Raw genomic sequence first — 16,163 nt, 5'->3', positions numbered from 1 at the left:
TAACTGCTTTTATTTAAAGTGTGTAACAGCTCTCCTTTTTCTTACATTAGGATGGAGAAGAAACATTTAATCGTGCAAAACTTTTGAACATAGGCTTCACAGAAGCTTTGAAAGAATACAATTATGACTGCTTTGTATTTAGTGATGTTGACCTAATCCCTATGGATGACAGAAATATCTACAAGTGTTACAGACAGCCCAGGCACCTCTCGGTGTCTATGGATAAGTTTGGATTTCGGTAAGAGCTCAGTTGCTACCATTTATCTGAAGCTAGCACAAAATCATGTAAGGCGTTCCTATTGCATGTAAGCTCTTCACACAAGAAGAAGAGTGGGGACAAGTATGCTAGCTCCTCCCCCTCCCCCGGTCATCATTTTTGTTAACTGCTACACGTGAAGGGGGACAGGGGAGAGGCTCCTCTCTGCATGGAGGTTCCATTTGCTTTAGGGCCCTGACGATGAGGGTTCTCCCCTGCACACAGCCTCCCTCCATGTGTTGGGAGCAATGAGAATCATGACTGGGGTGGGAGTAGGGAGAGCTACTGTGTCTGTTAATGTAATGGGTGGATTAATAATAGGAGCCCTGTACGCGGGAGGGCTTGCCCAATAAGGACATGACCCACACTATACTCAGGCTAACCTGTTCCAAGGATAGCTAGCGTCCCTGTTCTCAGAGGTCACTCTCTTCTCCATTCAGTAGTCTGGGTGCCTGAAGTAGCCTCTTGAAGACTGCCCTTGATTGATTTCTGTAGCTTATGTCTACAGAGCAGCTTTACGAAGTTATTCTAGACATCAGTTTTGATGTGATCACCTTTGAATTGTACCTTGTCTTTCACTTCTTTTTGCGTGTTGCTTTGGGAAGGCATGGCCCTAAAAAGTGGCTTTAAAATACTTGAATAAATAAACATAAATATACTTTTGTTTCTTAGATAATTTATTTGCAGCTCTTGAGGCATGTTACATAAAATATTTCAAATAAAATAAAACATCAGACATTTCACTCCCCTCATTCCTACACACACACACGCACATAGTTAAAAGTTGATGCTCCTTGGCTATAAGGCCTTCTTAAGTAAGGACCATGTGTATTTGGTCATGGCTGGGAAATTATATACAAAATCCAAAGGGAGATATGATGTCTCTCAACTTCTGTAAGCTAACGTCTCATGAGGGAACATGTGGGCAAGCAATCTGGGATAAAAAATTTCTATTAGGTCCCTAGGAGTTCTTATCCAAGATGTGTTAATCTACCCCAGTTGGTCTGCCCAGTACTAAAAGCATGACCAAGAGGCTGAGGCTCATTTCAAATGTTAGGGGAAGGCACTGTTTTCTCCTATATGAAAGAAACATGATGAGCATTGGGTTCGTGGACTCACTTCTCCTCTCTCCTCCTCTGGCACTCAAAGAGGAGATGGGAAGGGTGAGAGCATCAGTCCAAGGTGTGCTGCAATGGGTAGCTGGAAAGCATGGTTTCTGGTTACAACTGAACCAGGCCTGGGAGTGAATGTAAGTTAATGCAACTTCACTAAGAACAAGTTTGGGTAAAGCAAATTGGCGGTTACTATTTGATGTGGAGATTATTATCTGAAAAATGAAATTTTAAGATGTGAGAATTGCTAATAAAAGGAAAACAAAAGCCAGTAACTTTCCAGTTCTTATGTTCTTCTGTATTTCTGATAGGGAAAATGAGAACTGGTAGTGTATATTGAAGCAGATATTTATATGGAAGTCCTGGTGTTACATTTCATGTAGTCTTTCTGATGCAATTGTTAATATTTTTAAAGAGTTGTGAGTAGAGGTGCAATCTAGACTTCTCCATGATAATGAAAACATATTAATGACTTGCCTTTCTCTCTTCCAGCTTACCTTACAATCAGTATTTTGGAGGCGTGTCTGCTTTAAGCAAGGAACAATTCCAAAAAATCAATGGGTTTCCCAATAATTATTGGGGTTGGGGTGGCGAAGATGATGACATCTATAACAGGTAAGGCCCCTGAGCCTTGTTTGATACAGACTTCTTTTACTGTTTAGGGAACTTATTTTTGGAGGGAATGGCTGAAAGGTATTTGGGATGTAGTGCTCCTCTAGCATCCCTTGCTCTGTGTGCCAGTGGATAACTCAGAGTTTTCTTCCATGTTGCCTGATGTGGTGAGCTTCTATGGTCTTGCTGCTGCGACTGTGTAAATAAAGAATTGGTCGTGAGATCCATTTGCACTTACAGCAGTTCTGTTGTCAAGCATAGTGTAGTCTAGGGAACATCCAGGCCTTTCAGTCTGTAGGTGATGGGCACTTGCTGAATCAAAGCACTGATCATCAACAAAGCACATGTTCAAGTGTGCAGAGGGGGGCAGTACCCATTAATCCACATGTTCAGGCCACAGAATCAGGAGTGATGGGAGCTGTTGGCATGCCTAAACAGCAGCAATAGTAAATAAAGTCTCTGCAATAGAAAGTATTTCTTGACTGGTTTGGAGGGCTGATTTCCCTGCTACTATCATTTCTAGGTGTGCCATCTAGAAAAGACATTCGTCTTTTCGGTTCCAGTTTCATTCTTGCTTTGCACATCTGCAAAGAATATGGTATCTGGTCAAATGTGTATTTCTCAACGCACAGTTGTTTTTCTGTAAAAAGGGCCTTTCTATGTCAGTAGTGGCTAGTTTCTGTCTCAGAGTAGCAGTGCTCAAAACCCCCCGCCAACTCTACCTCCTTAAATGCAACCCTTCCAAGACCGTCTCTCTTTCCTGCTACTGTGGCACTTGAGCTTAGCTATCTGGCAGATGGGAAAGGCAGATGGGGAAAAGTTTCTTGGTCCAAGCTGAGTTCATGGCAGAGGTGGGGCATGAGCCCAAGTCTCTTAGAACAGAGTACACCTCAGAATACAACAGTAGACATCAGCACCATCACAAAATATTTTGTTTTAAAGGAGCATTTTAATTTTCAGTTTGTAGAAGTTCTACACCAATCTTTACTTTGATTTAGAAATTAGGGGGGAGGAAGAATAATGACCATTAAGGTGATGGTAAACTGAAAACGCCATCCTGATCATCGTCTTGGTTTGTGTCCCATGCAGCCAAGCATTGCTAGTTAGTGTTCCAGCCACACAGAATATGGAAAGAGAAATCTACTGAATGGCCACCTATACTGCTTTATGATTGGCACATCCAGTGCCATTCCCATGTGTGTGTGTATGTGTGTATGTGTGTGTGTGTGAATTTGTATTATTATAGGCTCTCCAGCCCAGTAAGCAGCCAGATTACATGACTGAGTCTTCCAGAGTTGCTGCCTTACCAAACTACAACATATAGGTGTAATGCCCTGTTATGGGGCAGTAAATTAGAACTGTTGATTGAGAGCGGGGGCGAGAAGGAACCTTAAGCACTGTGAAAGTACAGCATGTTGCTGTCACTTACTCATTTTAATGGACATTCTGCATATGTAGTGTTTGTGCTACTAAGTCATATTGAAACCTTTAATGTGCTATTCCATTCAGCTGCACATGTGTGAGCTGGATACTGGGTTGCTCTACAATGAAAATGAAATGGGGTGTGTGCAAACCTATTCTGTGCAGGGTCAAAACACAAAAAACCTTGCATATTTTAGGATAACTCTGCTCAGTTCATTATTTCTGGAGAAGCTCTGTGCTCTGCATCTTTAGAAAAAAAAGAAGGGTTCAGTTTGGAACAGCTTTATTTCTACTGTTAAAGCCAAATGCTGCTTTATATACTACTACTATATAAGGCCTGTTTCTCATCTTGGCTCTTGTCCTGTAGTTGCAAATAGTGACCGAATCATAATATTAGTTACTGGGGCAATAACATAAGATTCTGGCTTCAGTTGTGGTAGGACAGCCTTGCAAACAGTGGCAGCTGGTTGAGTGGGGGGCACAGCAGCTAATGGAAGGCAAAGCCAAGGGGCTGCAATAGACAGCGCCAAATAGAGCACGAGTTTCAAAGGAGAGGGTTGAGGATGGGTGTCTCTGACCAGTAGAACTACACCAAAGCAACCCTTTGAGCCCACATTTCTGTGCTCTACCAGCAACCTGTTGAACAGAAAGTGGAAACTGAAGCATGAAAGATAACTTAAGCATCAGGAGTGCACATCAGAGTGCAAAGCAGTAGGATTCAAAGCTTTTTGAATCCCCATTTGTCTGCTACAGTAGCAACCAATTGCACAGAAGAGGCAAACTAAGGGGAGGGACTGTGCTCAGTGGTAGACATCTGCTTTACGTGCATAACGTCCCAGGTTCGATCCCCGGCATCTCCAGGTAGGGCTGGGAAAACGCCTGCCCGAAACCCTGGAGAGCCGCTGCCAGTCAGTGTCCACAATACTGGGCTTGATGGACCAATGGTCTGAGTCGCTGTAAGGTGGCTTCCTACGTTCCTATGAGAATTTGGCGGGGGAGTGCTTATTTGATATCGAAATAAAATTACAAATAGCAAGAGCCCCCAACCCCTCCCCCCAAATAAAAAGACACAAAACAGTGACCCTGCTCAGTAGCTGCTGCCCTTCTGTCTTTGAGACTTGCTGCGCTGACTGGTGGCTGCCATGTCTGGCTGTCTCTTTTACACACACTGTGCACTGATCATCAGTAGCTGTCAAAAAGTGAGGAAAATAAGAAACTAAGTGTCCACACCTCTCTCTCACTCCCGCATTCAGGTCTACTCTGCTGGTCGTTCATCGAGGAGGAAGTAAACGACCAAAGCACCATCACAAATTTGTCTAATCCTCCTTTAAAGCCATCCAAGTTGGTGGCCATCACTACAGCTCGTGGTTGCAAATTACATAGCCTGACTCTGTGCTGTGTGAAGAAGTACTTTCTTTTGTCTGTCCTGAATCTCCCACCACTCAGCTTCAGAAGATGACCCTGGGTTCTGGTATTATTAGAAAGGGGAAAAAACCCTCTCCTTGTCCCCGTGCTATACATAATGCATCATTTTATACGCCTTCTGGCTACCTAACTTGTGCACACCTGTCTTTTTCTTTCTTTTTTGATTGCCCAGGGTGTCATTTGCAAAGAGCTTCCAGCTTGTATTTCAGCTACAAGCTCAACTGCAGATTTAGCTGCAGTGGCCTGCATCCAAAGAGGGCCAAAGAATGTTGCTCATGTATTGTTTCTCTTTTTTTGCTGGCTTGCAGTCAAACCAAGCTGGCAGAAGATCCAGGGATGGAGTCTGATGCTCTGCACTGTGCAGGGGTCACTGCTCTCCTTTTCTCTCAGCACTGCTCTCCAAGTTGGAGACCAAACAAGAGTCTAGCTTCCCACCGACAGGGTCAAGCCTTTGGCAGCAGAACACTTCCATTCAGCCTCCTTGCAAGCCCTTCTTCCTTGGCACTTACTACTAGGGATGCTTGCACCTTATGTTTGGAAGGCCAGGCAGTTTTTACATAATAATGCCAAGGTGTTCGGATCTTTGAGACAGTTTGGGGAAAGTGAGGGGTTTGGGGTACAAGGCATAGGATTTAGCAGTGGTAGAGGAATACCACCATAAGTCTTAAATGTTTGAAAAAGATATTTAGATGATGTTCTTAGAATATTGTCAGGGGAAGTTAATGCATTTGTTTAATTTCTAAGGAGAGGTACCAGGGCTGTGGCCTGTATGGGAGCCCTGTCCTGTGCCCTGGTAATCCTTACTTCTTGATTCTAAGCATGTTGAGGACAAGCTGTTGGTATTCAGTAATAAGGAAACTCTGAGCATGCTCAAATATACTCTTATCACATATCTTCACTTTTCTTTAAAGAAGGGGCACGTGTCCAGAGCTGACAGAGGCTGGTGATGCTCAGGACAAAGTACCCCAGATGAGATCTGATGAATGCAGAATAAAGTGGAACTGTTACTTCTTGTGACTTGGGAGTGATGGCTCTATTAATGCAGCCTAAAATCACATTAGCCTTTTTTTGCTGATTTCCAAAGCACTGGAGCTACGGATGTAAAGGCCTTGCTCTTAGGCACAACAGTTGTTTTCCCATATGGAGTTGGAAGATGAAGGAAGGCCTTAATAGATGATTGGCCTACTTTACAGGGATGTTGCATAAATTACTGAAATAATGACTGTGTGAAGCACTTTGAACACTTAAAATGTGCTATATAAAAATTCAATATAGTAGTATGACATTCTCCCAAGTATCAGTTTGCTAGGCTGTTTGCAACTGGATGGGTTTATTAGGCCCATGGATATCTTGTGTGTGTGTGTGTGTGTGTGTGTGTGTTCAAGAGAGAGACAAACAGAATTTATAACAACCACTCCATTTGTTTACCTTTGCAGGCTAGTTTTTAAAGGCATGGGGATCTCCCGCCCAGATGCTGCAATTGGAAAATGTCGGATGATTCGCCATTCAAGAGACAATAAAAATGAGCCTAACCCACAGAGGTAAGTCCTTCACATTGCATTCTGTGTACATAGTTCGAAACAGTCATATTCTCTTTCTTTTTGTCCTCCTTTCCCTTAAATTAAATATCTGACAGCGAATGTTTGTTTTTAAAAAATCAAATAGAAGTCTAGAATTCGTCTCTAACATTTTATTTAATTTAATTTATACATTTTAAAGTGTATCCTTCCTAAAAAGAAGTCCAAGGTGACTCTCAAGAAAGCCATAAGAATATGACCATTTTGGTAGTAAAATGTTCACAAGCATGCAGCAAACACAATAGAATAGGAATAGGCAGCTATTAGGCAGCTGTGAAAATGGCAGCTATTTGATAGGCAGCCTAGCTCATTTCAGCATCAGATTTGGGCTGGAGGGAAAAGTGTTTGAAGTGGTAGAGCATAAGGAGATAAGATGTTTGGGTTTTGCTCTCTGCATCTCCATGCACTTTTTGTGTAATAAAGCAAAATTCACTCCCCGCAACCTCCATTTTTAGGTGTGAATAGGGCAGATACATGGACAGTGAGCATGGCTGCCCCCCGTCATGTCTAGCCTGGCTCTTAGACACAAACCTGTATGGACATGTAAGAGCTTATTTAAGCCCTCTTCAAGTCTGGGTACTAATTTTTACTAATGAAGAACTTTATGAAACTTGAAAACTTGCCCCTATCTTTAAACTATTTATTTATTTATTTATTTCATTTCTATACCGCCCAATAGCCGAAGCTCTCTGGGCGGTTCACAAAAATTAAAACCAAACAACACACAATAAAACAATTTAAAATATATAGAACATTAAAACCACAATATAACAATACAACCACAATAAAACCTAGCAGCAGTACAGGAGTTTAAAATACAGATTTAAAACAGCAAAGATAAAAATTTAGAAAGCTAAAATGCTAAAATGCCTGTGAAAATAAAAAGGTCTTCACCTGGCGCCGAAAGGAATACAATGTAGGCGCCAGGCGAACCTCACTAGGGAGCTCATTCCAGAGCCGGGGTGCCACAGCAGAAAAAGCCCTCCTCCTAGTAGCCACCTGCCTCACTTCCTTTGGCAGGGGCTCACAGAGAAGGGCCGCTGATGATGATCTTAAGGTCTGGGCAGGCACATATGGGAGGAGGCGATCCTTCAGGTAACCTGGCCCCAAGCCGTTAAGGGCTTTGAATGTTAACACCAGCACTTTGAATTGGGCCCGGAAATGGACTGGCAGCCAGCGCAGCTGGAAAAGTACTGGCGTAATATGAGCTCGCAGGCCAGTCCCTGTTAACAATCTTGCTGCCCTATTTTGGACCAGCTGAAGTTTCCGGACCGTTTTCAAAGGCAGCCCCACGTATAACGCATTGCAGTAATCCAGACAAGAAGTTATCAGAGCATGGATAACTGTAGCTAGGCTATCTCTGTCCAGATAAGGGCGTAGTTGATATACCAGCCTAAGCTGATAAAAAGTGCTCCGTGCCACTGAGTTCACCTGCGCCTCAAGTGACAGTTCTGGATCCAAGAGCACCCCCAAACTACGAACCTGATCCTTTAGGAGGAGTGCAACCCTCTCCAGAACAGGTTGAATATCACCTAGCTGGGCAGACAAACCACCCACTAACAGTACCTCCGTCTTGTCTGGATTGAGTTTCAGTTTATTAGCCCTCATCCAGTCCATTACCGTGCCCAGGCACTGATTCAGAACAGCCACTGCCTCACCTGGTTTTGATGAGAAAGAGAGGTAGAGCTGGGTGTCATCTGCATATTGATGGCACCTCAGCCCACACCTCCGGATAACTTCCCCCAGCGATTTCATGTAGATGTTAAACAGCATGGGGGATAAAATAGAGCCCTGTGGAACCCCATGGCACAATTGCCATGGCACAGAGCAATAATCCCCCAGCACCACCTTCTGGAATCGGCCATCCAAGTAGGAGCGGAACCACTGTAGTGCAGTGCCTCCAACTCCTAACCCAGACAACCTATCCAGAAGGATACCATGGTCAATGGTATCGAAAGCCGCTGAGAGGTCCAGGAGAATCAACAGAGTCACACTCCCCCTGTCCCTCTCCTGGCAGAGGTCATCCCACAGGGCGACCAAGGCAGTTTCCGTTCCAAAACCAGGCCTGAAGCCCGATTGAAATGGATCTAGATAATCCGTTTCATTCAAGAGTGCCTGGAGCTGTCCTACAACCACCCGCTCAAGCACCTTGCCCAGGAAGGGGATGTTGGCCACTGGCCTATAATTGTTAACATCCTCTGGGTCCAGGTTAGGCTTTTTCAGGAGTGGTCTAATTACTGCCTCTTTTAAAGCGGCAGGCACCACTCCCTCTCTCAAGGAGGAATTTACAACCTCCTGGACCCAGCCGGACAACCCCTCCTTGTTTGATTTAATAAGCCATGAAGGGCAAGGGTCAAGCACACAAGTGGTCGATCGGACTTGGCCAAGCACCTTGTCCGCATCCTCAGGCCTCAGTAACTGAAACTCATCCAATAAAACTGGACCAGATGGTGCTCTGAACGCCTCTACCAATGGAACTGCATTAATGGTGGTGTCCAATTCATGATGAATATGAGCAACTTTATCCTCAAAGTGCCATGCAAACTTGTCACAGCGTGCTACCGAGGGTTCCACCGTCTCTCTCCCTGGCCCAGAATGTAACAGGCCGCGAACCACTCGGAAAATCTCCGCTGGACAACACTGAGAAGATGCAATGCTGGTGGAAAAGAACTGTCTCTTTGCCACCCTCACCGCCACAGAGTAGGCTCGATAGTGGGCTCTTACCTGTGTTCGGTCAGACTCAGCACGAGTTTTCCTCCACCTGCATTCTAGCCGTCTCCCCTCTTGCTTCATTGCCCTCAGCTCAGGTGTACTACTGGCAGTTTCAATAAAATATCTGTTCTCATAGAGTCTGACCGAGTTCTCACAATCACCGCAGCCCACCTTGGCTTGTTTAAGCCACAGTGGATTGCTGCGTGTGTCAGCAGCCAGTTTCATTATTCAACCCCTGGGAGGGGGGTTGCTATGGTTTGTCATGCCATCCAAACTTGGGCAGGAAGGTTAAACTCTCAACCCATGGTCTGTTGTAAAGTTATTTGAAGGTTGTTTAACCCTCAAACAACACCTACTGCCTGGGTCAGAGGACATGACAAATTATGGGAACCTCCCACCTGAAGCTGAATATTCAAAATGGCCACCAGCACATGCTGCAACCCACCATGGCTTATTTAAGCCATGCGAAATGACTTAAGTTATGACTTATTTAAGCCATGACATATTTAAGGCATGGTAGGCTGCTGTGATAATGCAAACCAGCTTTCTGTGTCTGTTTTCCTGTGGTTCCAGCACACTCTCCTAACCCTTTGAGTTAAATTTGAACATTTGACTATAAATAATTTTAATTTTACTCTTGTGAAAAGCAGTTAACCGAAATTCACTTGGCAAGATGCAAAGGAAGATTCTGGTTATAAGTTAGTATTTCCCAACAGTGAATCTCTCTTGTTTTTACAGATTTAACAAAATTGCTCACACAAAGGAGACCATGAAGTCTGATGGGTTAAACACTCTGACCTACACTGTAGTAAAAACTGATAAATTCCGATTGTATACAAAAATCACAGTGGACATTGGATCACCAAACAGCTAGTGTGGCAGAGGCGCAATAGAAGACTTGGAGGACCTAGCCAGGGACTACTTATTCTATCAACATTTTATACCTGCTGTTTTTATTACAGTCACCATGGAGAAAAGAATACCTTCTTTTGCCATTCCAAGGCCTTTCAATTGGCTGGACTAATGAGAATTTTAATCCCAAACTTTGCTGTACAATTTTTTTTAGGTTTAGAAAATATGCATAGAAGTTAGTAAATATGTCCATTTTCAGGGAATGGTGGAGACACATATGCTCAATCCACCAGGATGTTTTCCTGTCCAAGCCCTGTAGAAAAGAATGGAAACTATATAAAAGCGCTACCATGCTTTCATGGGGCTCTCATTTGTCTCAACAGGGCTTGGATAAGAGAGGTTCCTGGTGAATAGTGCCCTACATGTTTACTGCAGTGCTCTCCACTTTAAATAATAGTTGCACCCAATTTGGGAAACATTGTTTTCACCAGTTGTGATGTATTCTGCAATTATAGGACGATCCCCTCCCTCCTACCCCCCCCCCAATTTAATTTTAAAATTAGGCAAGATTTATGAAAATTCACCGCTGTAGTTACAGTATGAAGGACTGGAAAATGCTGCTAAAAGTTGTACAAGTTTACATGTTTTTATATATATCTCCCCTTCATGTAGATAGAATTGTTCATTCTTGTCTAATAGCAATTGAAATAACTTCTCCTGAAAAAAGAAAGAAAAGAAATTTAAATATCACAATGAAAAATGGCCTTAAATTCTGTTCTGCTGGCGGAGGGGATTTTAATAATTCAGGCCTCTTTGTTAAAAAATAGCTTTGCATCGCAAAAATATTTCAGCTCTGAGCTTAAATGCAAGGTGCTGTTCACTTGGTACAGTCTAGGAGTACTCCCAACACATTAATCATCTTGGGCTTAAGTGCATCCTGGGGAGAAAGTGTGGAGTGAACAGCTGTACCATATTTATTTGGAATGCAGTTAAATCTCTCCAGCCTCCCATTTGGGTTTAGGACACTGAATAAACAACCAGGTTCAAGTAATATACACAGTATAATCCAGATTATGCAGTGCTTTCTCTCTGTGGTGAGGGGAAGGGCTGCACACAAGCCTGAGATTTGCACCAAAACATTCGTGATGCGGCCCATGGGCACCAGATGAACTTTCCACACGTGTTCCATCATATTTTAAATCAGGGGTGGGGAATGTGTAGCCCTCTAGATGTTGTTGGGCTGCAACTCCCATCACCCTAGCTAGCTTACCCAGTGGTGAGGGATGATGGGTGTTGCAGTCCAACCACAACACATTTCCCATCCCTGTTTTAAGTGGACTTACTACATGGGTCAGCTCATTTGTGTGTAGAGTTAGCATGGCAGCAGCAGATAAGCCCAGACTACCAATCGCTGGCATGCTAATGCTACACATGAATGGCCCAACCCACATGCTAAGCATATTTAAATATGGCAAGGCATGTGTGGAATACTCTATGCAGGTGGCCTGCAGCACATCTGTTTTGGAACAGAGCTGTATGTTACATTTTACTCAGATGGCAAGTAGTTCTGCTCTGCTTCTATGGAACACTGAAGTGCTCCCTTCCCAAACTGTCAGTACATGCAGAGCTGTTGCCTTCAGCAGCAAATTTTCCCTGGCTGTTTTGAGGAACAGAAGCAGGGGGAATTAGCTGTTAGAGATAACAATGGCAAGAATGAGAAACCCAGCCAGAAAACATCACCTTCTATCTACCAAGAAGCTGCTCTGCTGAGAGGAAGTTTGATGTGGCTCCTGCCTTCCTGGATGGGGAAGCCGTGCTTCAAACCTTTCCAGTCACGCTGTCTGTACGAAACAGCTTGTGGAGGGAGTGTTCTACACAAACAGCAGAGCAATTTGCCATGAGAGTAAGATAATATTTAGCTTGCTGTCCTACAAGGTTGAAAATTCTCCCAGAAACACAGTGAGTGAACAGACCCAAGGTATAGTGGAACCATTTATTGCCTGAAGGGGCGCTCCATTGAGGCTAAGTAGGGCGGTCTGGCATATTGGAATGTAAAGTGACCTCTACCTAAGACATTCCCTATGCTTCTAGTTTGCAGTTTTAGCATGCAACTAGAAGCACATGGACGCAGCCCCTGAGAAAAGCATGTGAGATGTAGCCAAGGATTTCATGAGCCTAAAGTGCCCATTTCTACTGGTAGACAATGACTGGGTTCAGACAGCATGCCAGAGCTTGTCGTGAGTTATTTAACCCATGACAGGCCACTTCGCCCACAGTCGCTAGGTTGCATATGCAACCCCCACTCAGATTGTTGTGTTATGCAAACCTGGCGAGTGTGGGTTACATGAGGGTTTGACCCTCACATAACCCACACTCGCTGGGTTCGAACAACACAGCAACCCCCAAATTGGGGGTGCATTTTCAAAAAGGCAGCTGCGTATACTACAGCCTCACCCTAACCCATGGTGAGGGGGGCTGTTGTCATATGAACAGCCCCAATGGCACCCATGCAAAGCCCACAAGTGGGCAGGCACAACAGATTTTGGGTGCACTGAATAAACAGCCAGAGACCCTGTATGGAAGCACCTTATTAAGAAGAGAGTAGGAGTTCACCACTTCCCCCGTCTTCTTTTTCATCATCTTCTGCTTCAGCAGGCAGCCTGAGCCCATAATGCTGCCTCTGCAGATTGTAGCAGAGAAGGTGAGCCAGCAACCAGTACTGTATCCCCTGTTGAAGTCAATAGAACTATAAAGTGTAATTGTTCAATGAAGCCCCTTAGTTCTTAGCATTGCAAAAAAAAAAATCATTACTAGCATAAGTACTGTTTCTGGATTGCCTTATGTGTGAATGTAGACCCTAAAAGCCAAATGGGATATTGAACATGGTAGAGTTTCATTTTGCTTTTTACTGTTACAATGCACTCTCTTTCTTACTATGGAATGGCAAATACCTTGCAATTCAGGGCTCATAAAGTGGCCTCTTTGTTTTTAAAATGTCTTGTCAGATACATTTACTGTTGTAAAGGCCGAAATATTGTATAAATGTCACAAAATTGTTTTTCTTGCAGTGTTGTGTATAAAACTTGAAATTTGCTCTTTCGTTTTATTGTTGCAACATGTTACTGTGCGGGAAAGTATATAAAATCTAATTGCACCATAAAGCAGCACTTATATTAACACTGTTAATATAAGCTGCAGGCAAAGTCATGTTAAAACCAGACTTCATTGTGTATAAACCATCCTTGTGAGGTTGCCTGTTCTTTTGATAGGCTGACACTTAAATGGTGGCAAAGACATGTATTGTTGGTTTTTATATTATATCGTCTGTGGAGTTAGATGTGGAAATGTTGCCTTGATGCATCTTTGTAAACATAAGTGCCTCTGAAACAACGGGCCTGTTTGGATGTTGTCTTTCCTCCCATCCCACCCTGGATTGTCCATGGGGAGGGAGTGCAACATTGCTAGATTATCCAGTTGGAATCCTCATCCTCAAAATCCTTGATTCCCCCCCCCCGAACTCTTTTTTAACGTATTTATTATATATCCTTCTTTCACATGGGGTTCCAAGTGGTCTCCCATTCAAGGGACTGGTCCACACCAATTTAGTTTCAGCAGTGTTTGTAGCATCAGGCACTCTCAAACCATTCACTGTGCCCTGCTCAGAACTCATGCAAAGGTGTGGAGACTTCAACTTTAGCCTTCTCCTGCACACCCTATTTCTCTCATGATGGCACTTTCCTTGGAGAAGCACAGCTTCCACGTTCCTGAACTATCTTCCCTTCTCACTTCAGGCAGCAATGACCCAGGAGTACCCACCACCAACCCTAGTTTATAAAGGGTCTGGATTTATTGCCTTTTTCTGCTCTTCTGGAGCCCCCTCCACAATCTTTTAGACTCTTCCACATGCCCATCACCACTGCCAAAGGAAAGCCACCCACAATTCAGCTAGGCAAACTGAGAGGAAAGTCTGTTGCTGTAAGAAAGGGAGAAAACATGCATGTCAAATTCTGTTTGGCAAGCCAGTTTGCTCTTAATTGGGGCAATAACACAAGTAGACCAAGAAGAACCTGTCCTCCCCAATCCTACACACTTTTCCACTCCCCCTCTTCCTTGTTAGTCATGCTTTAAATTGCTATCAGGATGCCTTCCCAAAAAGCTAGCAGTTGCGTTCAGCAGTACAAAAGGCCTCGTACAGAGGCACTTCTCATATACTGCATGAGGATTTTTGCATATCTGAGAGGGTGGAGCAGATTCTGGGCTCACACCCTCCTTCCTTGTCTCCATTGCTCTCTCATTCCCTTTACCACAAGGTAGAGAAGTGAATGTCCAAACTGGGCAATCACATCTTCCTTTGGTATCCCCCTGATGCATTGAGAAGAAAAGCTCTTTAAAGATTGGACTTCTTTGGTGGGATCTCTTGAGTAGTCACTACTCTCTCCTCACAGTAACAGGAGTTGAGGGAGGGTGCAATCTTTTCTGGGGGTAAAACTGTTCAAACAGGCCCTGGGTTTCCCAAATTGAAGATGTTCTGGCTTGTGTGACTTATTCTAATTTGACAGGATGAAGAGGGAAAGGCATACAAAACATTCTGTCACATTTTATTTAGCTGGTAGTAGTTCTTTGGTGTGTGTGTGTGTGTGTATGTGATTATTAAGTGTTTTTCCATGCATACTGGATTTACTACTTTTATTTATTTAAATGTACTGAGCCAAATGCTTAGCCTTTCACTACTGGGTATGGAAGCCTCTATCTGTAACTGGAGGTGCATTTGTTCCTCTCATCTTAAAATTCAATCACATCTGTTTGGAGACAACTGAAATAACTCTGGAATGTGCCTTCCGTGAGAGGTCAGTGGGCAGATTTTTTGTTAAGGCTAATTAAAATCAACTTTCCCTAAGCCAGCACCCTCCAGATGTGTTGGACTACAACTCTCATAATTGGCCATGCTATCTGGGGATGGTGGGAGTTATAATCCAATACATCTGGAGGCTACTAGTTTGGGGAAGGCTGAATTAAATGTTTGAGAAATAGGGGCCTGTTCAAATATTACTTACTGTGGACAAATCTTGACCAACAATTATTTTGATCTCTCCTGTACTCCGTTCCCCTCAATGTTTGGAGAAAGTCCAGGCTGTGTTCTTATTTGAATGCAGTATTTTCCTGAACCTCAATCCCACCCCACTTTTTCTGGGGTTGCTCAGTTATGGAAGCGGGAGATACCATGTCAAATACATACATTACAGTGGATGTGGGCAACTTTGGGTGGTTCAGGGGCCAATTTCTGGCCCCTGGGGGGCCGCACTCCTGCTGCTGCTGCATTGCCTGCAGCAGCAAAAAATAAATAAATTTGTTGCTGAAATCCAGTGGCAAACCACTAGAGAGACTCAAAAGGGCCACATTTAGCTTGAAAATAAGCTAAATTTGGCCCTTTTGAGTCCTTGTAGTGGTTTGACACTGAATTTTGACAGCGAACTGCCAGTGTTTTTGCTGCTGCACTGTTGAATTTCAGCAGTGCAGTTGCAGCAGCAGGGGTAGTGGGGGCCGTATGCAAGGCCTTGGGAGGCCGCATGTTGCTCACCCTGTGCTACAGTCCGGGTCATTCTGCCCTGCAATGGTGTAGTAGTGCAGTACACACAAGAGTCTGTGACCAGGACAAAATCTCAACTGCATAAGCAACATGTGAACAGGACTTGAAACTGCTGTGTGCTGCAGAATGGCGGGCTGCTTGTTCCTCTGCAGCCCAGTGGCTTCCTATTTGCCGTAATATTTTAATGCATCCAGTACCAATAGAAACTAGAAACCCCCCACTGTTAATCTGTTGTTCAAATTATCAGTCCTTATAGTTCTGACAGGGCTTCTGGAGTGCCCACCTCCGGATATCAAATTAGTCCTCCTAGAAATCTAAGTTAGTTATTGTTACTCGAAAGGCAAGTATGTAGGTTACAGAGCAAAATACAGCTTAAGTCGTGTGACATTTAAAGACGCTGAGACAGACAATAAGTTTAAAGTTGTTTGGAAGAGGCTTCACATCCCATGGGGTACGTGCACATTTCTTTGGTCCCGCTATCAGAGTCAAATAGGTTTTGTTGAGTTTGGGATGCAATATAACTCCATCCATTTGCCAGAGGCAACTGTGGGATGAGCATACATACCATGAGCAATGATCTCTCTTCCAAGCTGCCTTTTTAACTCCTT

General features: G+C 43.8%; 1 protein-coding gene across 3 annotated transcripts in view; it reads left to right on the top strand.

Moving 5' to 3' along the window:
* B4GALT1 (beta-1,4-galactosyltransferase 1) overlaps positions 1-12,761 on the top strand; it is a 76,350-nt gene extending 63,589 nt beyond the window's left edge. For 2 of the 3 annotated variants that reach the window (XM_084835020.1, XM_084835019.1), the window contains 4 exons: positions 51-238; positions 1,861-1,983; positions 6,264-6,368; positions 9,855-12,761. In XM_084835020.1, the coding sequence (XP_084691146.1) occupies positions 51-238; positions 1,861-1,983; positions 6,264-6,368; positions 9,855-9,990 (552 nt within the window). In that variant the 3' untranslated portion in view covers positions 9,991-12,761. Of the gene's footprint in view, positions 1-50; positions 239-1,860; positions 1,984-4,655; positions 4,805-6,263; positions 6,369-9,854 lie in introns of those variants that run through there. The other variant, XM_084835021.1, reaches the window with a different exon arrangement.
* Positions 12,762-16,163: the final 3,402 nt, after the last annotated feature.

This window comes from Heloderma suspectum, chromosome 2 (assembly GCF_057233095.1).
Source record: "Heloderma suspectum isolate Gila_16-S chromosome 2, 16-S_ref, whole genome shotgun sequence".
In the NCBI taxonomy this organism is placed as follows: domain Eukaryota; kingdom Metazoa; phylum Chordata; class Lepidosauria; order Squamata; family Helodermatidae; genus Heloderma; species Heloderma suspectum.
Note: the sequence above shows the minus strand (reverse complement) of the source record. Positions and strands in the feature narration are given on the sequence as shown.